This window comes from Neodiprion pinetum, chromosome 5 (assembly GCF_021155775.2).
Source record: "Neodiprion pinetum isolate iyNeoPine1 chromosome 5, iyNeoPine1.2, whole genome shotgun sequence".
In the NCBI taxonomy this organism is placed as follows: domain Eukaryota; kingdom Metazoa; phylum Arthropoda; class Insecta; order Hymenoptera; family Diprionidae; genus Neodiprion; species Neodiprion pinetum.
In genome coordinates, this window is record NC_060236.1 from 29,342,068 (window position 1) to 29,366,445 (window position 24,378).

A 24,378-nucleotide genomic window follows, 5' to 3' on the forward strand; every position below is an offset into this window, starting at 1 on the left:
TTCGCTTACATACAAGGATTCACGCACGGGAGCCGTCCATAAATTATTTCACACAATACGGCAAAAGAAAAAGTGGTAAACATCACGGTTCACCACGGAGGGGTTCAAATTAATGCGTATTATGTGACACTGACGCTTGAAATGCACGAAACTGTGAAGAGAAAAAATCACTAATTTGCAACTTTACAATGACTTTGAAGGTTCACGTTTTTGAAATATGAGATATATTTTAATTTGTTACGGCTTACTGAATTTTACGGTTAAGCAATCAGAAAATTGTGAAATTACGAAGTTACAAACTACAACCTCATTGAAATTCATGTTTATACGCGTAGTCTGTACCATCTGATAGATGCAACGTTCAACAAGTTCATCAATTTTGAAATCTGTTGCCGTGATCGGGAGATATAGTCAAATGATAACATGCCGATCAACCTAATTACTAGTTGTATTTCTATTCAAATGATTATTTTCATTGTAATAATTTCACAATGCGACGCGACGGGCGTACATACAAAACAAAAACATGCATGTCAGACTTACCTATCGCACGTAGAATGTCAGCTCACGTCTGGCTGTGTTGAAGGATAAATTCATTCATTGTGATCCTTTTCACTGCACTATATACTTGTAAATAAGTCACGTTGAAATCGAACTCTCAAAAGTAACTATCACTTGCACACCTGCACTTTACACAACGTAGGAGCGATGAATTCGACACGAACATAACTGCTCGGAAAACGCGATTACACTGATCGGAACACCGGCAGTATTATTCGATTAACGCTTTCGGGAGAACAGTCTTTGCGAAGCATTCTGGGAAACAAAGTTTGTCTTTTGTTTCTTACGAGTGAATTTAGCGCCGGTCCCCGGTTAGACACCAATATAGTCAAATGATAACATGCCGATCAACCTAATTACTAGTTTCATTTCTATTCAAATGATTATTTTCATTGGAATAACTTCACAATGCGACGGGCGTACCTGCAAAACAAAAACATGCATCTTACCTATCGCATGTAGAATGTCCACTCACGTCTCGCGGTGTTGAAGGATTAATTCATTTATTGCGATTCTTTTCACTGCACTATATGTTTGTAAAAAAGTTACGTTGAAAGCGAACTCGCACTTTACACACCGTAGGAGCGACGAATTCGATACGAACATAACTGCTCGGAAAACGCGAATACACTGATCGAAATACCGGCAGTATTATTCGATTAACGCTTTCGAGAGAACAGTCTCTGCGAAGCATTCTGGGAAACAACGCTCGTCTTTTGTTTCTTACGAGTGAATTTAGCGCCGGTCCCGGTTAGACACCAATATAGTCAAATGATAACATGCCGATCAACCTAATTACTAGTTTCATTTCTATTCAAATGATTATTTTCATTGAAATAACTTCACAATGCGACGGGCGTACCTGCAAAACAAAAACATGCATTTTACCTATCGCATGTAGAATGTCCACTCACGTCTCGCGGTGTTGAAGGATTAAAACATTTATTGCGATTCTTTTCCCTGCACTATATGTTTGTAAAAAAGTTACGTTGAAAGCGAACTCGCTCTTTACACACCGTGGGAGCGACGAATTCGATACGAACATAACTGCTCGGAAAACGCGAATACACTGATCGAAATACCGGCAGTATTATTCGATTAACGCTTTCGAGAGAACAGTCTCTGCGAAGCATTCTGGGAAACAACGCTCGTCTTTTGTTTCTTACGAGTGAATTTAGCGCCGGTCCCGGTTAGACACCAATATAGTCAAATGATAACATGCCGATCAACCTAATTACTAGTTTCATTTCTATTCAAATGATTATTTTCATTGAAATAACTTCACAATGCGACGGGCGTACCTGCAAAACAAAAACATGCATTTTACCTATCGCATGTAGAATGTCCACTCACGTCTCGCGGTGTTGAAGGATTAAAACATTTATTGCGATTCTTTTCCCTGCACTATATGTTTGTAAAAAAGTTACGTTGAAAGCGAACTCGCACTTTACACACCGTGGGAGCGACGAATTCGATACGAACATAACTGCTCGGAAAACGCGAATACACTGATCGAAATACCGGCAGTATTATTCGATTAACGCTTTCGAGAGAACAGTCTCTGCGAAGCATTCTGGGAAACAACGCTCGTCTTTTGTTTCTCACGAGTGAATCTGGCGCCGGTGTCCGATTAGACATGAACTAGAATCGAGAATTGAAGAATCATCAAATACAGAATATACTACTGCGAATTTCTTCGCCGAAGGTTAAGGGGATGCTATAATAGATTTAGATGTTGACATACGTATCTTCAAATGTCTTAAGTCCGCACAGGTATCTCAAACTCGAAAGAGGGCACAACTGCTCAATTCTACATATAATTCTGAACAAAAACATTTCAATATATTTTCATTTGATGCAAAAATTAAAGAAATGGCATGGAATATATGAAATCACGTTAATAAATTCGTAGTTTTCATAGCGTTTTTCTTTTATTTTTGCGTAAAAGCGAAATGTTTTTCTTTAGACTTGCACGTGAAATTGGTCTGTTAACCACTTTTTAGCGTTAGAGATTCGTGGAATTAGATATTCTAATATATATATACGTCTACATCGAAATCAACTGTAGCATCCCCTTAAACGCATTCGATGCAATGTTTTTTAGGAGGCAATAAAATTATATCCACGCCCTTGGTCGCCCAAATACCTTCGACGAGTGCTCGATATCATTTGGAAAGTCTCGTATCGCGCTAGTTTTGTACGCACAAATTAGGTATAGGCAGTTGAATTACGAAAACGCTTTTTTTAGTTCCTTGGTTGTCAAATAATAATGAACATGATTATCTCATCTTGTTTTTGCGGAACGAATCAATAAATATATACTCGTTTGATAATCAAAATATCGTCTTTAATGTCACGATGATTGTTCGTTGCGATACATGCAACTCGTTAATTTCAATTATTTTTCTTCTCTTTCGAAACCATTATTGATAACTGAATTGCTATAACTTATGCATTTTGTATTGCCCTTATAAAGTTTATGTATCACTGAAAAATTCCGAATACAGATTAAATCCACTGTAATCATGCGAACGATCAATCAACTGGGAATTTTTGAAGATTTTGAATCACAAATAATTCATTTCAGAGCAGTGTTTAGAATTGTCTTTACTCAAGCTGAATTCGCTCTGGTCTAAAATACTTAAAAATCGCAATCCCTAGATACTTACCGATTGTATACGTATACGGCAAGTATTATTTAATGTTTCCAAATTTGTTGCGCTTTTCATATAATTTTTTCGGGCTTGGTCGTATTTTCTTAGAAGGAATGACACTGCTCGGAGTTGGACTGAGCGATTTTGATTCGTGTTTAGGAATTTTCTTAGCTGGACTTTTGGCAATGGGAGATTTAATAAACGGCGTCATTTTTCCGGTCGTAAAATCTGCGGGCGTAGCCCGCTCAGTGATTGTTGCGAGTCTTGTTTTCTGGCGACGATTACCGCACAGTATGTTAGAATCGCAAATTTGCGCCATCCCAGAAGCACCGCCAGATCCTCGATGGACGAGCATCTCCGGCTTTTGCGTAATTATCATCGGCAAGAAGCTGAAAGAAAAGATATTGCCGATCACTCTAAATTTAATTGCATTACAGTACCCGCAGACTCAATTTTTACAGTGAAATTAGACGGCAAATTAACAACATACATGCTTGTCTTATACCTGTTCGTTCTATAATCATCCTTCTGCTCAACGTGATGTTTCTGCTCATAGCTTTGATCGAAACTCCTCTCTGCGCGAGAGTTGTAGTGGGTTCCTAGCGTTGACGGGCCTCGTTTAATGGGAGCATTCCTCAATTCTACTGGACTGGTGCTACTCTCTCTGGATATTATCATTTTGCTGCTATTGCTAATACTTGGGAGCTTAGGACCCGAAATATCAGACGTATCGGAAGCACTGCCCTGTGAATATTGTACAGGTAAAATAAGCATAAGTACATTAAGGTATCAATGCATGCATGAATTTGTCATGTCCAAGAGAACCGAACTGTTATTATAATTTTTCACGAATTAAACGCAATGCGAATTTTACCTTCGAAGCTCTTTCGCCAATCTTAACGATACGTTGCCTCTTCCGATGGCAAATATTAGCTGTTCCCCAAGCCCTGGTCAATTTTTTTTTAGTCTCTTCGACAACGACGACGTTACTTTTGTCGGACTTTGAGATTTTCGTTGCAGTAGATTTGTTCGACGACTGGTTGCTCGTACGTCTCGCGTAATTTGGACTGGATGCGACAACTCTGGGCACTTTGAGCCCGCAGATGTTCAAATTTGCTACGGGGTCAGCCATTTGGACCAGTTTCGATTGATGAGAGGATATAGGTGGCTGGAAATTATTAAATGCTGACTGACATGATCTACCGTCTCAAATGGGATGTTTTACTTTTTGCTTTCGCCGGCGTTCTGACGTTATATAACTTAACAAAACCGGGTTTCGCCATTGGCAATTGGATTGTTCATGCGATGAGTTGGACGGTGTTATTAAGTTTGTCATCCTTGGCGATTCGTTCTCCCTGCGAATTTATTAAACCTTAGGATTATTCACTATTTTTATCTATTATAGGAAATATACTTTCGATACTGAAATCCTGAAAGTATAAATCTCCTCGTGGGTAACATATGTGAAAAGTTGAAATAAATCTGTTCGTAAATTTTTCAAGAATCGAGTATTGCCTTAGATCATTGAAATAGCGATGTTCCATTAATCGTTTGACGTTGCTTCTATTCTCAGGATCGTAGACAAGCATAAGTTTCAGAATATCTCTACCAGCGTCAGTGACTTGCGGCAATAAATTAGCAACGCCTGATCCCCCTTTAGTAGGAAAGAAGTATTCACAGTTTCTTGACTTACTGCTTAAGGGGTATAAAATTTATAACAACATATTAATCATGCCGTAAGCACGTACTGAAAAGTCTCGGCCAATTTTCAGTGAACGTTGCAAAGGATAAAGTCAAATAAAATAAGAATAATTAGGATGTTGGTCTAGGTAAAAGTAATATTCAACTTGACTTACTGTCTGCGAAATTTAGCTACTAATCTTGCATGCGGTGTGCCTAGTATAGAGTGAATTTTAGTAATCTGATCAACCTCGTTGGATCCGGGAAAGAGCGGCTTGAGCCTGAAACAGGGATCGAAAAGCGTACCAATAACGGTACAAATCGCAAAATCTACGTACGTATTCCACTGTAAATTTACTATCCTAACTCTTTCGCAAATATTCGAATAGACGATAAGGATAAAATAATACGTGAGAAGTTCGTAGAATACGCAGCCGGTAGCCCAGACGTCCATTTTTGGTCCATAAAAACCAGTTGTTAGTAAACATTCCGGAGAACGATACCAGCGGGTTGAGATGTACTCGGTGTAAGGTGGCCTGCTGTAAATGCCTCTTATTGATCCAAGATCTGCCAATTTAACTACGTCCCCCTGCACGTGAAAAATCAACCATAGATTAATTGTCACTATTTTTGATTGATAAATTGTCACCATTGCTCATTTAGGATCATATCAACAATAACCCATCACTTATGATTCTGTAATACAGGTATAACAGGTGATGTGTTTTATACACTCCGGTTGATCAGCATGAATAATCATCGATTTTTAGCTGTAAAATTACTTGTAAAACGAAGCAAAAAACGTACAGCTCAGATAGTATAATTATGTTGTAAGCAATTCGTTCCAATGTTTGAACCAGTTTAAAATTGTTTGGGTAACCAAACAACACAATTGTTAAAAGTAATAACAGTAGTATAGTATTCCTATGGGAAATGATTACCTTTAATAATATATTCTCCGGTTTAATGTCTCTATGGAAGATGCCATGCTTGTGCAAGTGTTCAAGACCTTTCAGTAACTGGTACAAGTAGATTTTAACCCTATCTTCAGTCAAGGCACGTCTGTGGTAACACGTGTATACCGATTAATGATGGAATAGAACCACGAATTTGAATCGCAGGGCATGCAATGCACGGTAACAAGGATATCTTATCACCGTAGTTATTCTATCGATTTATGTATTTGCACGTTACCCTTTTCTTGCCTTCATTAAATCGTACAAGCTCATATCCATCAGTTCGAAGATCAGAGTGACTTTTCCAGGAAGTGGATCGCTGCGGAGTAAAGAAAAATGAAAATTATTCCACCAATTGCCCTAATTGCTGCTATTGTCACCGCTTACTAGTGCGATTCGACCATGTAAAGAATGTTGGGATGACGACTGATCTTCCTCATCGCTATCACCTCTGGACTCTCCAAAATCTCGCTCATGCTGTAGATAATTTAAAAATTACGGGTAAGAAGAAACATTTATAACCCGTTGAATAACTGGAATACAAAGATAAGAATATACCTTTGATAGATTTTTTTTAACCGCTTGGCAGCGTATAGGCTTCCTGTTTCTCGGTCCTGACATTTTAATACTTCGGAAAATGATCCTTCGCCAATTTTTTGCAGCACCTTATATTCTGCAAGTGTCAAAATTGACGGACACGTTGTGCAATGGTGTTGTGACAAGCATTGTAAGTGCAGGGAAAAAGAAAATGAAAAATATAAAGCGTATTCCGACGAAAAAATATGCGAAATGCTAAAAGAGGATGACAAGATGAAATTGATAGTGGTTTAAGCTATACTTGACGCGTGACAAAGATATTTCAAAGTGACGTGACAATTGGTTAAATGATTGCAAATTACGTGATTTACTTTTTAAAAAGCTTGTAGACATAACGACTGCGTTGATAATGAAGGTTGTAGATCCAGGTGCGAATCGCTACATGCTTTTAATGATGATGAATTGGTCATTAATATTGTGACGAGGGGCATTCTTCTGGGTAGAAACCATTTTCAGAAACGGTCTGATTGTTTTTTTTTTTTTTTTGTCCAAGGTGGAATTCAGAGGACGTCCGAGGCGCACCGGAAGTGGCTCTTCGGCAACGATTTTTTTGTTACGCGCCGTCATCTGTGGAAATATCTGGTAACTACCCATGCTGTGATGACGGTAGTAGGGTCCTGTAATACCGCTATTGTTTTAAAAGCTAACAACTAATCGAACCCATGGAGCGAACCATCGGAATAACTCATTTCAAAAATTGGTTCGTTCGCCGACTATATTCAGCTCAACTGAATATTTTTGTTGAATATTTAGTTATGGCTGAATCAGAATAGTACCGGAGAAAATTAAATTCTCGTCGCGTTTCTGACATCTCATGATCAACATGTGTTAACCAATATACGTCAGATTGTGCCCGAATTCAAGATTTATCGACAAATTTACACGTTCATTATAAAATTTAATTACTTTTGAGACGGCATTCCTGTAAACGACATATTAACGAATTTTTCGGGGGATCTGTGAAGTCACGGTGTAAACATTTGACGATCGAGGGGCCGCCATCTTTATAAACAATCGTACGAACTCTATTAACACGAAGAGGATCGCGTCTCGTACGTCGAGTTATTTTCTACTGGGATTGAAAATCTTAAAATTACAGAGCCAATTACTAGTGAGATTAATAGATTTCTTAATAGACACAAATAATCACTGACTGTAACGTTTCCCGTGGAGGTAGGGATTTTTTTTAATCGACATGTCGGTATCATTTTATCATAAGTTTGGGACTCGGTCGGAAAAAAGCAATACAAATTACCGAGGGAATATCTGCAAGCGATTAAGTATCATCGTTGATCAGACGATATGAGAATTATTTGCTAATTTTGGGCGTAAATTCCCAATGAGTAATAATTTGAAAGCGAATTACTCAGGCATACGGATTATTTTATACAGGTGATTCCGATTTTCTGTTAACTACCGTTCCGTGAACGTAACGTAAGTTGCATATGCACTGATCAGCCGCCTGCATATAGATAACAACTGTTTTAATATTGTGGTGCAAATTGTCTGCACACGAACAAAGTCGCTACCTAACCTTAGGCAACCGTGCGTTTCACACGCGTAGCACAAGTTGCCTATGCTCAGGCGCACCACGAAGTCCTCCCAAGTCTTCCTAGGATCATTCAGTATAGGGCTAATTTTGTCAGATTTTAGATATCAAATTTAACGTTTTAAATTGCAGTGCATCCAATGTTTAATGAATCCTTCAGAAAGATTGAGGCTGACAATGAGCCAAATGTTCCAGAGACTAAGAACGCGTCGCGGTACGAATTAGTCACACGTCTTTGAAATTGTATTGAATTCGTGTAAAGAGGAAACGTAACATTTTCGGAGTATTAGACCTGTGAAAGCTTGTTAATTATATGGATATTTGTTTTCCGTTGAGGAACCCGGCAAATTTGCACGTCGATATTTTGCTAGCTCTACTCTAGCATTCCAATAGTTATTCAAAATGTCCGTGCACTTATTAGCTCCGTATTGTAGACAGTGCAACAGAAATTTTTTGATTCTGTGTTTCATTCATTCGGGTTGGCGGTAGAGAACAGATTCATTATTCATAATCTCTTCAACCATCTAGACATACAAGAATTTATTCATTCTCCCCTTACTCCCTATGTTTCTTATTTCTTCTCGAATCCACTTTCACGTTACTTCACGGTAACTTGGCGAATATTTTGGGCATGTAACGCTGAAGCTTTAATATAAATTTTTTCGAGACACGCATCAGTTGTAAACTTTTCAGTTACAACGACAGGAACTCAAATGAGCATAAAATCTCTGCCGCAATTCTTTTCACTTTTATTTTTGTCATATCTGTGCAGACCCAATTAACATTAAGCCTGTACATTGCCATGTTTTCGCTTTCTTTTGATCGCATAAAATCCAGGGTTGTGGAATTTAATTATCTTCGAACGATCCCGGAATCATCATCAAGTTCATATTTCGATATTGCCCTGTGGTTACGCCAGCTAATCGGAAATCGACACCGAGACTTATCACCACCCCTGACGTTTCGAGCTTCTTGCTTTGACGTCGGGTTCCGGTCGGCGCGTTTACGACTTTGCCGTTTCTTCACGACGATCACGACATGGGCTTATGGCTGCCGTTACTTTTTCTCAGTGGAGATTCGAACCGCACTTGATCTAATTCTCTCTTTCCCGTTTCCGAAATGTTGCCATCCAATGATGACCAGATCCTGCTATTACTTTTTATAATTATTCACCATCGAGCTAGTATTTTTGTCTCGTTTTACATTAAAATCCTCGCTGAATTCTCGTTTTCTAGTATCTCATTCGCATTCTTTCGTCTTATTTTTACCCCTCCCCGTCTCATTTATGCTCCAATAATCAACCGCGTTCACGCTTGTCTGACGTGTCCTTAAGGCCTCTGGGGCCTTACACGATTCTTGTTTCAAATTCCTTATTGCAAACACGGATTTAAAAGGTACTGAAAAAACATGGTGAAACATCGATAACCGCGGAGGAAGCAGAATTATGTCCGTTTTTGCCTTTCCTGCCCTACTTTTCTAATATTCCAATTGGCTTCCTCGTTTCTCGATTCGTTTCGTACAATGCACACATTAAATTGTCGGTGTTCTACTTTGCATTACGAGTAACTATACGAGTTTCGGACGGCCAAGCCCATCTCCATTCACTAACTCCTGCAGCTATGGCATTCAATGTTTATTTCACAAGTAGGATTTTAAACTTCTCGTAAAAGTGTAATTGTTCTTTTGACTGCTTTTTCTTCATCCCTGCTCTTCTCTCCATCATCCATCGATCAGCAAAAAATACCATTAAAAGGCCTGCAAGAATCTCGTTGGTCATGAAAACGAATAATTATACCTAAAGATACAAGCACACAAACACGGTGTATATAAATTTTGGTACGTTTGTGACAATTTTTAGTCATTAAAAATAAGTTCAATTACCGAAGGTACGATAGAATGTAAGAATGAAGCGAGTGAAGTCGGTAAACCGCAGAGTGAAAACAATTGTCATTGAGGTAAAAGTGGGTAATACATATATTTTTTTATCGTGATCCTATCGGGTGTCTGTTACGATACCGCGATACTCGTGCCCGTTAACAGGTCCTGTGGGTGTATAAAAGGGAACAAGGAAGGAGGGGATGAGAAAAAAAACATGTCAGTAGACCCGCCGCAGGCAGGAATGCAATGTGGTTGAAGCGAGAGAGAGATAGATAGATAGATAGATAGATAGATAGATAGATAGATAGATAGATAGATAGACAGATAGATAGATAGATAGATAGGTAGATGGATGGATGGATAGATAGATAAATAGATCGATAGATGGATCGATAGATAGATGGATGGGTATATAGATAGATAGAGAGGGAGAGAGAGATACACTGTATAAATTCAATGAAAATACTAGCGATAGAGTAGAGGCCCGTTTAAGGGTGGAAATATGAGAGAGTCGCGTGGTGTGACGCGATGGGTTTGTTGCGTGTTCAGGATGACTACACTACGTCGAAGCTGGCGTGTATCTGCGTAGTGCGGTCCGGGTATAGGTAAGGGGTATAGAAGAGGGCAGGTATCTCGCAAGTCCGGCTGATATAGAAGCGCGATGAGGAGTCTGTTGAAGTATGAGGAAGGAATAGCGGGAATACAGTGAGGAGAGATACGGTAGACATGCGCCGAGGGTTGGTATTGATCCGGAGACAGGTTCGTTGGTAACGATTCTCCCTCTCGCGGAGAGAGCCGGCGGGTTTCCAACCCCTCCACACACCCGACGTCGAGGGTGAGGAGGAGGTGGAGGCTTGCAGGGTGCCGGTCCTCTATCTCTCTCTCTCTCGTCCCTCTTCCTCTCCCTCGCTCTCTCGAGGAGAAGGAACATCGTCCGCAGTCGGTTAAAATCAGTCCAGCGTTGGTCGCCGACCAGGGCGCCAGTCCAACCCCGAATACCGATCGTCATCCCTCAGCCATCGAAGCCGGGGCGCACCGCCCGTACAGCATAACATCCGGTCACCTGGTGATGGTGCGGCAGTCCGAGCCGCCGGCTATAACCGATAAATCCCCGAGGATTTAAGCAACACGCGCATCGCTCTAAGAGCCTTGAATACCTCGATCGTTGTCGTCGGAACCGACGAGACTACTCGGATCGTATTCGAGGCGGCGAAGAAGAAGGACAACCGGTGTTCGGGATCGAGACGGAAGGGAAAAAAAAAAAACGCTGCAATATCGTCGGGGAAATGTTACACAATGATCACTTGCGGGTTCGACAAAATTCACCTCAGCACCGGAAGAAGGAGACGCGGGGATCACGGACCTGCGCCCGGTCCTCACGGTATTAACGGAGAACAGAGGGTACGACGGGCTGCACGCGCGAGCTTTCGACTGCAGTCTGCACATGTTCCTGGTCATGCGATTAGCCTGCCAGACGTCAGCTGCATCGTAACTGGCCCTCGTTCCTTCATGGATTACCTGTTTTAATAGGAATACACACACTCACACAATAAACGCACGCACGCACGCACACGCGGTATCTCTCTCTATCTCTCTCTCTCGCTCTCTCTCTCTCTCTCTCTCTCACTCTCTCTCTTACTCACCGTTTCTATCCGATCTGCGGGGAGAGTTTAATCGGCGACCTTTTTAATAAGCCCCTCTGATCTTGTGGTGAATCCGCGACCAGGACGAGTTCTCGATTCGGTTGTCGTCGTTACACTTTATCCCCGTACTCTCCATTCCTCTCTACATTTCCCTATCCATCTCTCTCTTTCTCTCTTTCTCTCTTTTTCCCAAAAGAGACGACGAAAGCATCAAGGTGCTCTCGGCACCTGGCGGCAGCAGCAATAGCAAAAATTAACATTACCGCTGTCGTCTTGCTGCCGCTATTTATCCTGCATCTCCGCCTTTTCTGATTCATCCTTTTATCCTACCATTATTTCATCCTCACCTCACCTTTGCAGCATTATTTTTTTTAGCATTACGCCGACAATCGTGTTTCGTTTATTGACATATGCGTGCGATCTAACTGCGTGTGTTTGTATACACGTTCTAACGATATATATATATATATACATATGTAGATTTATATATATATATATATATATACCGTTGTATTTATATACATGTACACGTATACACGTATCGTCGGTTAGAGCAAATTTCGTAAACGTGTATAGCAATTGAATTTATTCCGACGTAATTGTTATATCCCCACGTGAATAATAATAACAATAATAACTGTAATAACAATAACAATTATCGTCGTTTTGATATAAAGAAGGATTTAAACTCCGGAAACATCATCAACAACAGTAGTAATAACAATAATATTGATGATAATAATAATAATAATAATAACAACAACAACAATAACAATGACACAACAATAATAACAGTATTAATAATATTGATAAATGGAAGAGAAACAACGAGAAAAAAACAGTAATAAATAATATTACTCTATTATACGACTAGCTGACGACGACGACGACGACGAAGGCAAGAAAAATACAGCTGAAAACATACGCGCAAAATGAGATGCTGCATCTTCATGGCTGCCGTCGCCCTGGCTGCAACGGGTAAGTCAATAGTAACCAAAAAACAAAGAATATATATATGCATATACATGTGTATATGTATACCTATATATACATATACAACATTATATTATCACGATGCCAAGCGTTTAATAAGAACGTGTAAGCTTATCACAATGACGAGCTTTCACGATACAATCATTTCATTATTATTATATATATATACGTTGATCATTCGTCGAATTCATTGAAACATGTTCATGTGATACACATAGCTACATATATATATATATATATATATACGTATCGAATCATATTTATATACATATATTATATAATAATACATTATATACATGTATATTATCTTCATCATTATTATATGAAACGATGTTTTTCTGTTTCTTTTTTTCCTTCATTGTTTGATCATTGTTTTCGTTTTTGAATTAATTCTGTTTCGTCACCCGTTCGCCGTTTCGAAAATCTTTTCAAAGCGTTGAATCCAGTCGAGGAAACTTATTTAGGAGAAAATGGGAAACGAGTTTATCACGGTAAATAATGAGTCGAGATTCGTTTGATCTAGAAAAATTTATCCATTTCTGCTTTGGCCAGAGTTTTGACTTATTCTTGTGGGAGATGATTTTGAGAGTAAGAATTTTCGTCTCTGATTACTACGCTTCGACGATACAGCTTTCAGTACAGAAACTTATGATGATTTCCTTGAGTGACAAATGTGGGAATTCATTTATTCTTGAAATTTCTTGCAAAAACAATGTCGAAATGAATATCCTGAAGGCTTGAAAATTCAACGCTTGCATAAGGAATAATTCAATTTGTAACAGTTATTCTTTGGAAACACAAGAGGTCAATGTGTTGAAATAAACGTAAAAAATGGATTCTGTGTTTTTCGAACGATTTTCGATTCGCACTTGCTGAAATCAACCTCATTAAATCATCCTGCATATGACAGGCGTGCAACAGCGTTCACCGAATCTGTTGTCTTAAACCTCATCGTCTTTCATTATTATTCGTATTCGGTGTTATACGAATTTCCCTGCAGCGACGTGCAGTTTTTATTTATTCGTTCTCCTTCCGAAATACCTTGACAGGAAATTTCACCTCGCCGTTATCTGGCTTGCGTTTATTGTAAATACGTGAAATTTTCACTCGACTATAAACGCTGTCGCATGTCGAATCGCCGTCGCCTTTGAACGATCGTCATCGCGCCTGCAGTGTGTGTGTGTGTATATATTTATATATATACATATACACTCGAATATCATATACGTACATATATAGATATATTTATATATATACATATACATGTATAAATATATATAAAACACACTTGTGCCCACCAATTTAAAAACGCCATGATTTAAAATATAACTATAAATACCGAATATCACACGTGTAAATGCAAGGCATAGCTCAATTAATCAGCTGTTACATACCTATACATATTATTATTATTATACCTATAATACCACCCATACATATATATATATTAATATAGGTATATCAATATGCTCGAAACAATACTTATTATATAATAATAGGTATATCGTTGATATACAATGTCGTTCGGTCTTTTTTCCCTGTCGTAACAATATTCTATTTTTTTTGTCCATTTTTTTTTTTTTTTTTTTGTCTTGTCTAAATTCTTACTGATACTCGAACATATATATATATATACACATATATTCTCAGGTATATTTTATACCTCAGGCATGATCTATCATAAATATAATATGTATTATTTATTGAGCATATATATTTATTTTTTATTCGAAAATAGTTACGCCCATGGTGTAAAGATATAATTATTTACACACGCTAGGTGGATAAAATTATTTATTGAATACGATGATACGGATATTTTGCCGCCATCGTGATACGCGGTAGCGTCAAAAGCTTGCCGCACATATTCAATCACACTCGCAATCAGGGGGTTGAAATATCGATCGTTTTAGTCAAAAACGTGGGCAGAGAAAACGTAAATTCCACATTTAGGAACCGCATTATTTGTCTTGGCAAGTAGAAAGTTGGCACGAAAATTTCAGTGAAAACCACGTTCTAAAGTTTGGTGTTCAATTGCACAATTCAATAAATGAAACAAATGACGAGCGTCGGTAGGTAGAACTTGAAACAGTTTGTTCTGACATTTTTTACACTCCTGTTCTGGGATCCAAAAAAATTCAGATCATTCCAATTTCTACATACGAGGGTAAAGAAAAAGGCGCTAACTAAGGGTTCAAAGTCGAAAAAAGTTTTCAAATTTACTTAGGCACATAGTCGGAAATACGTGTCGTAAAATGACATAGTCCGTTTTAGCATTGCTTAAAAAATGTCTTTTGACGGGAATCATGAAAGTTGAAAGGTGTGTCTACACCGCAAGTTGGCGATTATTGAAACAAAATGTAAGAGGGCGGAGGGAAGCATAAAATCGGTGACATATTTGCCGCGATAAGGCAGCTTTGTTGCAAGCACGACTTGACACTGATACCTCGAGGCATTTGAGAAAGGTGGAGACCCCGAGACTCGAGTTCTGGGCTTCAATAGTATCGTGTATCGCATATTAGATATTACCGATCCAGTCTACCGACGACGAGGTCGGTGTCTGTACACAGTGAAAAAAGATGGGATCAACTTTTGCTCGACGGGAAAAAATCCCCCGTGCAGGTGTGAAGTTTGACGATTTTTTTCGAGAATCGATTCCGATCACGTATATGATCCATCTGTATTATGCGCGGCGTGGGTGCAAATACATGTACATATATATTGGATTGTACACGTGAGAACAGTGAAGAACGAAAGGCGCGTGCGGTTCATTTGTTCCCAACCGGCGTCTGCCGCGTATAAGATCCCCGAATTTTCATCGTTTTCGAAAAAAGAACCGGCAGGAGTGAGATCCCACACCCTTAATATTCAGTCGGGCAGATGTCGCGTAGCTTTTCGAGCCACCAACTGCCTAACCTCGAATAAGAAAAGGAAAAACTGCTGGGGAAAAAGGGGTGAATCGAATCTAGTTCACAGACGTCGGTTCATTTTATGTATCTTACATTATACTTACACAGTTATTTCGCGGAAATGTTCAATTACCAATTTAAGTTGGAGGTTAATCCGCCTGCATTTCGACAACTGATAGTACATTCTACCGATCAACATGTTTTGTCTCGCGGTTCACGATTGGAGAGAGAATGTCGGTTGTCGGCCAATCGCGAACAGTGAAACAAATGCTGAACGGTGAAACGTACTATTAGTTGCCGAAATGCAGGCGGATTTCCGTGCAAAGATGCACTCCGCATTGCCTAAACGCAGGCGGATTTAAGCTATTTTTAATTCCCTATGGAACGTTTCCCGCAAATAACCCGATACGCAATTATAATGTACGGAAATGAATATCTCCCTGAATTTCGACGTTCGTCACATGTTTCTAATTAATTTTCGCCAACGAAATTAGGACAGAGAAAAAGGTTCCTTTTATCGGTGCTATTATTTTATTCCCATTTTTTTATTCGATCGGAATTCTGTAACATGTAAAACAGCTTTGTTTCTTCCCGTTTTCTCAACCGACGTTATTCATGTATCAGTAAGATGTGGTTCTCGGAGTTCTGTAATTCAGCCGGTACTGGCACACTGTCAGGATTTCCGCGCAGGATTTATCCTGCAGGTTGTGTAACTCGCACACATACGCGCATGCGGAGAATCGCTTCGGGCACAGAGCATTGTTTCATATCATACGGTACATACGGTAACAGTACCTATATACGTGTAATATCTTTCTCTCTGTTATTATAATACGGAGGTAGGTATATCAATTTCAGAGGTGAACTCGGGAGTCGGGTCTCCTTTATTCGTAGATTTACATTCTCGCATATACCTACACACGCATTACATATCCGCATATTTCGTGCCGGTTAACATTCCACGATATGGCCGTTACACAAAGTCGACCATTCTCCGCGTGCATAATTATTCGTTGATTAGTCGGTTAATTAATCAGTTTATCGATCAACCGATTACCGACGGCTGGTAAGCGCGATGCGTAATAGTGGAAATTTCGACGGCGTGATACACAATTGATTCGAAGACGAGTGTGATTAGGGAAGGGCTACAGGAAAGCTAGTGCGGGAGTATCAGGGATAGAAATAATATAAACAGACACATAGTTTGAGGCGAGAAACTGCAGGGAGGATTGTGGAATGATCGAAATCGCGGTTCTGTTAGAGAAGGAGCCGGCTAATTGCATAATCGATGTGACTGTAATAATAATTGGTCAGGGCTGGTAAGTGGCGGTTATCACGAGAAGCAGCTGCTAAACGACCTCCTGGACTCTTACAACGTGCTGGAGCGGCCTGTCGGCAACGAGTCCGAGCCACTTCAGTTGAGCTTCGGTCTTACCCTTATGCAAATTATCGACGTTGTAAGTTTCACATGTCTATAAGAAATAACAAGTTCATTATTCAATTACCTATATACTGTATACCTCCCTCCTCACCAACTCCTTCCAACCAACCAACCAACCAACCAACCAACCAACCACTCGGCTAATCTCACATCTCTCTCTCTATTATGCTACATAACCAGCCGACCATCCACCAACCTCCGTGTCTCGTCTCGTCTAACCTCCCCAAGCGATTATTACATGTGCGCGTGACGCGCATCTGGTCTTGCCGAACACGTTTCTTGAATATCCAACAACGTTTCTGCTTCCTTCGATGTTCAAACTTATTTCGCAGCTGGCGTTTTCGAACCGAGAAAATACACTTGAGTTTGTAACAGTGATTAATCGATTATTCGGTAGCTTCGATTAATCGTTTTTCCAATTAGTTGAATAATCGACAGCTTCGATTAATCGTTTCTGCGATTACCCGATCAGCCGAAGTTGCCTCGTAATAATTCTGCAGGTCCATCGGTATATGAATCAAAACCATCGATTAATCGGGAAATTGGAAAAACGATCAATTGAAAACCTCGATTAATCGAAGCTGCCGATTAATCGATCAATCGCACAGCACTAGCTTGTAATCTTGACGGTGCGGTGTTTTAAATACGTGTTATTGTTGAGTAAAAACCAAATTTTACTGTTCAACGGAATTCAAACTGGCCGAACTGCACAATGTTATATTATATCCCGATAAAATTTGTTCCCAAGTATAACGGTTTTGAAATTAATCGCCAATCAGAATTATTCTCTAGATTCTAATGATGCCCATTATTACTTACTAACAGAAAACGAAATAATTAAAATTGCACAACTTTTACTTCCTATTACATTTGATAAAAATATTCCATGCGCCTGTAAACACGCGTAAAATGTAATCGCTTGGTGAGATTAAAGGTGAGTGGACAGTGTGAGGGGAGTGGGTGTTCACTTTCCTGTAACAGACAGTCTCTACTTGATACAGGGTAAAGTTGCGTGTGTCAATAGACAAGGTCGATGAAGTGTTCTCTGGTAAAAAACAAAGAATCGTTTAAATCGCAACAATCGCGATTGCACATTCACGTCTGTAAAATATTTTCGTCATTACACTTTACAGGTTCAGTACTGCACTGAAACTGATATGTTTAAGGGATTTAAATTCACTGACTCAATACTAAAATTTTCTTTCACCTTTTAATAACAATTATTATTATTTCTTGTGTATTCCGCACGCGTTGGGGGGTAAAAATTTTCATAACGAAACGAATAATAATGATACGAAAACGTCGCGGACGCGAGGATGCTCTTGACAAAGTGGACAGAGCATACTTACCTAATAAAATTATTCCGATAAATCCGAATAAACCGTACATATATTTATAGTTACATTATCCCACCCGAAAGGTTTAATATAAAATTCACCACCGCCGCCGAGATGTATCGATATATTCTCGAGTTATTGTTACCGTTTTTGTATACAACTTTTCTCTCCCCTCCACTATTGTTTTGTCGTAAGTACACGCATAACCGAGCCACACTTACAGCGTTATACACACCGGTACGAGACAAATATATATTGAGCACCGTTCGACGGAAGAATGAGAAGAAATGAAGGAGGGTGAGAGAAAAAATTGTACAGTACCTATACGTGCACTCGATACGTACACAAAGCGATTACTTCACACAGCTTCGCCGAGACGCGTCAAACCGCGTGCAACTTTATTTCCTTCCCCTTTGTTTATGCGATGGGTACATGGGTTGTATGTATCCGTAACGTTACGTATATAAGAAAAATACATATACCTACTCATCTTCGCGCCTCGGGTATAATATGCGGAGACACGATCGATCTTGTCGATTGAAATGTGATCTACTCCCCCCCTGTATACCCTACGTATTTACACGTTATGTATCACGAGTAGTAGTATATTATTATACATACACACACACCCTATATAATATAACCTATACCCACCTCTGCTCCGTATATTCACCCGTCTATTATACCTATTACATATATACAAAATAATATACAATTACCTATATATATATATACTATATACATGCATGCCGGGTCGGTGAAAATATTTGAGTAATTTCCCATAAACTAGCCGACAAATGTCTCACACCACACGTATATTATTATTATTATTATTATTATTATCATTATCATTATTACGATTGATATCATAATTTCTATTATTATAAATTTGCCTTTCGATTTTCAACAACGTGCCGCGGTAGAAGTTTTTTTTTTTTTTCTTAACTTTCGTTACTCACGTCATCGCTGATCTTGTTTCTCTTTCTCGACGACTGTATTTTCCGTTAGTGTCGCGTTGTTCTGTTTTTTTCCAACGATGCGTTATTTGGCAAAGATGGAAAAAAAAGATTTTTAAACTCGAGTAGAAGAAAAAAAAAAGTTGGTAAAAATCTAAAACTGCTACAGAAAGGATCTCAATTTTCGTGCTCGACGGAGTGCGTCACGTTTACCGGATATCGCGTTTCAATCTTAGGATGAGAAAAGAACGAAAGTGAAAGAAAGAGAAAGCGAGAGAGAGAGAGAGAGAGAGAGAGAGAGAGAGAGGCAAAAGAGGGTAAACAATAAAATTGCCATGATATTCGACGTTAATGGAAAAGGTTCAAACGGGATACCCTGTATATGTTGAACATTTCGTTGAATTTGTAGTTTGGATGATAGTTTTTTCATTTCTTTTTTTTTTATCTTCTATTTTGTCATATTTCCTTTAACACACACGTATATACCTATATTTTTTAATAGAACCTACGCCGATATGTTTTATCGTATATACATGTATGTTTTACGTACGCGAAATATTCATTTCGATATTTACGCCCATGAGACTCGAGCATACGTATATCGTATGGACGTACGTACGTACATACATATGTATACAAACTACATTATACATACATATTATATATTAAATTAATTATATAGCTATTTCTGTAGTGCGAGCGGTCAGTATTTCTGTATTCTAATGCCGCTCCTATATACCTATATATACATATATATACTATATATTATATATATATATAATTAAAACACTGATCTTAAAATAACGAAATAAATGATTATCTATAAATTATTCGCCCTGCACGGTAGAGTTTAGAGCTTGCGTGATTATTATTATGTAGATAACCCTGTATATTATATTAATATACATACATATACATACATACAACGGTACATACTTCATACACATGTATGTATACATATATGTATATATTCTAATTGCAATATATACATGCGTCTATCTATACTATACATAGTGTGTTTCCGGTATGTGTGTATTAGCTTCTTGTGCGGCAACTTTATGTACATTAGACGTAGACACGATTATACCGTAACTCACATGATATTTTATGTACATACGTACCGATTAATGATTTGTCGCATGAGGTAGTGTCGCTGCTGTCAGCTTATACGTAATACACGTATTTATATTACAGGCAGCTGTTTACAACTTACATTGTATATATATATTTATATGTATTCCTTTTCTCTTCAACTCTAATTTCATGTTTTATTTATCCGAAACTTTTTCTACCTTTTATAGAACAATCGCAATCGTTATCTCTGCCTTATAAACACTGTACTCTTATCGGCGAACGATTTGTTACAGCTGCGATATTCCATTATTCATACTCGCTATACTGATCTCGTGCATATTCGCTGTTGCGAAAAAAATCGGTGCGAAGTTCAGTCGCCGAAAATTTCCCAGCTCTTGTTCTCTTCGAATTAGAGCGCGTCAAAGTTTCCACCAATCGTGGCTCGCCCCTAGCGGTGGCGTCTCGAAGCTCGAGTGACCGTTATTCTTCGTACGACGCGAGAACGGCCATGATTGGTTGAAACTTCGATTCGTTCTCATTTAAAAACCGTTAGATTTGAGAAATTTTTCCCGACGAAAGCAAAATACTGAACAAAGATTCTCCGTCGATCATTTATTTATACAGTGAACATGCATTGGGAAAAAAGAAAAAAGACAAGAACTCGTAAGGCGACTTCTTGCGTACTTGCGCTTTTTACTCTTCCACTACAGCGAACTGATTGTCTTGTGAGTCTGTTAGGTACAATATCGTATTTACAAATGATTAACAGGCCGAGAAGTCCCCGGGGTCTTGAAATTGCTGTAAATTTTTTGTCTCTTTAGTTCTTTCACTGAGTCAAATGAATTGCGCCGCGTTCATGTAGGTTGAAAAAATTTCTGAATTCGTCCGCTGTGAAGTCCGGGGGTGAGACAACGTTTATATTATACCTACTTCTTTTGAATCACGGATGACTGCTTATTATTTCTCAGCGGCAGCTGGCCAAGGCCTGCACAAAGACATCCGCGGTAATGAGAGATTCCGTGCTAAAGTCGACAGTCCCATAATTATTAGACGACCCCGATTCTTATCATTCCAACTCGTACTTGCGTACGGACTTTAGAGATTCGTAGACCATTTTCCCTTTCTCACTGAAACGCGAGAATACTCTGGATTCATCATATCGTTAGCCGGTCGTCATTCACCTTACAAATCACCATGAATTAAAGTCAGCGAACCGTTCGAGGCAGGTATCGTTTTCAAACGGAACCGCGTCCCGGTTTCAACGTCCATTCCAGTGCTCGCGGACCAATCAGTCATTAGCTCTGTCGACCCCATTCGAAATCCGCGATGCTTTCGTTTCGAAATTCATACCGTATTCGATTCGTTTCAGCTTGATGTGCGGTTCGAAGCCTTTTTTGCCTACGCGGAGAGAATGAAAGAACAAATTTTTCTAACAAGTGCAGGGAAAAGAGGGTCACATTAGGTTTTTTCATAAAATATACTTCGTAAAATGCAGAATGCTGAAAATCAAAAACCGCGATGTGTCCCTCTTTTTCCTGCAGTTTTGGTAAAATCTGGTCTTCTTTCCTTCTCTACAAGTACAGTGTAAAGTATTGAAAGCTCTTCCAACTCTGCTTCAATATTCAAGACAATTACACCTTCTCGTTCGCTATTCGTCTGGGCGGTTCGTTTCCGCGAATGGCCCGCAGACCGGACTCGATCGATGTGCAGGCTAAAAGTAGTAAAACATTGTTAAAATTCCAACGGTGTTACGGACCACCGCAGAGCCGCTAGTTTATTAACTACCACATCTATCCACCGTCGAGGGTTCGGAGCCGAAGACGAGATGAGTCTGGAGCGAGTGAAAGAGAGAGAGAGAGAGAGAGAGAGAGAGAGAGAGGAAGAGAGACCAGTGCTAGCCGAGATTTGATGGATATTGGCTTTTCTCCTACACCCACTTGTGCCTCTCTTCGTGTACGAATTCGCGATTTGACCTACTGCTCAACGATATAATTTTCACCGCGTTCGCGAATTGCGAACGATTTGTCTTCACTACAAAAGATATACGATACGTATCGTCTTTGTGCGTGAAACGCATTGCGGCCATTTCTCGTACCCGATATCAATTTCGCTTGGGATTTATCCACATAACTGCGTAACTGTTATCGACTCCGGATTCAAGCTTGACGAGTTTATTTCGTTAATGAAGCTAGTCTCCCGGATTCATGGCGAACAAACCATTCCATTATTTTAAACGATTTCAAGCTCTCCCAAGCGCTGTTGTAAATCTCTTGACTGCTGCAGATTTCCAACGATTCGAATTCCTGCGTGTATTTCAAATGCTTTTTGCTGGTAACTCGAGTTATTCGGTTCGTGACGTGTCAAGTGCGATTTGAAATATTCTAGGTGTGTATTATATGAGGATCATTTAAGGAGCGAACACTACCTCAAAAAATGTTTAACGGTGCAAAATTTGCGATCGACTCGAAAGCTTTTTTTTTTGTTCTCGCTTTCTGACGAGCAATTTTTCAGGTCCGTGGTGCGATTTCGGAGAACACCGTGAATCATTATACCGAAGTACATTTATCGAACGACAGGGGAGCGTTAATCCTATACCCCGGACGTATTCGAATCTCTCGGATGTAATCTCGGTGTTGCCGGGGGAATTTCGGGGGAGTAACCGAGTTTCCAAAACTTTTTCAAATTAATATTGTCACTCCGAAACTGTCGCTCTGGAATTTAATCACATTCCGCTGTTAGCTAGCTCGGTGTCTATACCCCGTCTATAACCAATTCCAACAATCTTCGTTCCGAATATACCGTACCATTTATTTATGCATATATACCGATCGCTCGCATTTGTTCGCTGCAGTTTTACAAAAAAATGGCGCGCTGTTAGTCTCCGGATGAAGGGAAACACTCTTTGCCGCGAATATGCGGAAGAAACTGCGCGTGTAAAATCGTCACTTAATTCATACAATGCCCTAGACGGTTGCTGCACGTGATGATGAGTAGCGCTGAGAGCAGCGCCTCTTCAGGAGAGTAAGCGAGCGGCACGGTACACTGGTGGCCAATTTTCCAGACTCAAGTTAGCCAATTATCACGCGTATTAACTTAATTACTTTGCTATGGCAACAACGCGTTAGCTTACCCTTAGTCAATTATTAACTTCCGAAACCTCTGGTTTCTCTCAAATTGGCCACCTTTTTGCATTTTCCGCTCGTCTATGTTTTTCGCGCCTAAGTAGGTACTTTATTTTTTCAAGCTCAAAACGTGATCGCGATCCTTTCCTCCCGTTCTCTTTTTCTCATCCAACTTTTTATACTCGCTAATTCTCGTTCTAACTCGAAATGAAAACATGATTTTGCGATATTGTTTTTTTACAGTATCTACAAACGCACGCTTATAATACAAAACCTTGTGTATGTGTGTGTGGGTGTGTGTTGTGCCTTCAGGTTATTCGTTCGATAATTCGTGTAGAATTAATCGGAAATACTAATGCGAACATATGGAGCGGATTACAAATTCTACAATATGTATTATATAATGTCCATAGATATTTAATTTCAGTATAAAATTTTCCTGCGATAATTCATCGTTTCACGATTTCGCGCGTTGTATTCGTTTTTCATTTACCGCAGATTTTAATCAGGTATTGTACATACGTGAGTAGAGGTATAAATTATAGTGTAAATATCTGCCGCGGAAATACGTATGCAATTTTTTAATCTCCTCTCGTCGCCTCTGGGTTGAAAAACAAAAAATTGGACATAACAAAAAATTGAATATATACGAATAATAACACGTCTACAAAAAGAAAGCGACAGAAAAGGTAAAGGTGGGGTGACAGGGGAAATAAAAACGCTCTAATTTAGTCCGCCAAGCTCGGTAAACAGCGTAACGATCGCGTTTAAGCATAGTCGGAAAATTCCGGAATGAGGAGAGTTCGGGTTTCGCGCCGGTGACACAGCGCAGAGTTCGGGCTGTGGCCGGGATGGATTATTTTGGCGGAAAATTTTGAATCCTCCTCAAGCTCCGTTTCCTCGTTGTTGTTCTTCCGCGCGTTCAACGACTTGCTTCCATCTCTAGGGTAGCGCAGGCTTACGCGTAGCGTCTAATTACACGCACACGCCCACACACAGATGTGCAAATAACCCCTGCAAGTTGTATA

General features: G+C 39.4%; 2 protein-coding genes and 1 long non-coding RNA gene across 10 annotated transcripts in view; 1 reads left to right on the forward strand and 2 right to left on the reverse strand.

The window, feature by feature from the left end:
• The window catches only part of LOC124220147 (uncharacterized), a 149,326-nt gene extending 148,388 nt beyond the window's left edge, over positions 1-938 (reverse strand). For all 3 annotated transcript variants that reach the window (XR_011177076.1, XR_011177078.1, XR_011177077.1), the window contains exon 1: positions 544-938. This is a non-coding gene — a long non-coding RNA (uncharacterized lncRNA). The remainder of the gene's footprint in view (positions 1-543) is intronic.
• A 4,202-nt stretch (positions 939-5,140) lies between these two features.
• On the reverse strand, positions 5,141-6,327 carry LOC124218552 (MAPK/MAK/MRK overlapping kinase-like). The gene is made up of 5 exons (XM_069136515.1): positions 6,239-6,327; positions 6,090-6,170; positions 5,837-5,957; positions 5,326-5,484; positions 5,141-5,176 (listed from the first exon to the last, which is right to left on the reverse strand). Exons 1-5 carry the CDS (start codon positions 6,325-6,327, stop codon positions 5,141-5,143), a joined length of 486 nt encoding a protein of 161 aa, XP_068992616.1.
• Positions 6,328-10,842: 4,515 nt separating this feature from the next.
• Positions 10,843-24,378, forward strand: part of LOC124219042 (nicotinic acetylcholine receptor alpha7 subunit) — a 42,167-nt gene continuing 28,631 nt past the window's right edge. Inside the window, exons 1-2 of one of the 6 annotated variants that reach the window (XM_046626150.2) lie at positions 10,843-11,363; positions 12,393-12,496. In XM_046626150.2, coding sequence (XP_046482106.1) covers positions 11,172-11,363; positions 12,393-12,496 — 296 coding nt within the window. In that variant the 5' untranslated portion in view covers positions 10,843-11,171. Of the gene's footprint in view, positions 12,497-16,734; positions 16,878-24,378 lie in introns of all 6 variants that reach the window. The other 5 variants (XM_069136141.1, XM_069136143.1, XM_046626149.2 and 2 more) reach the window with 5 other exon arrangements.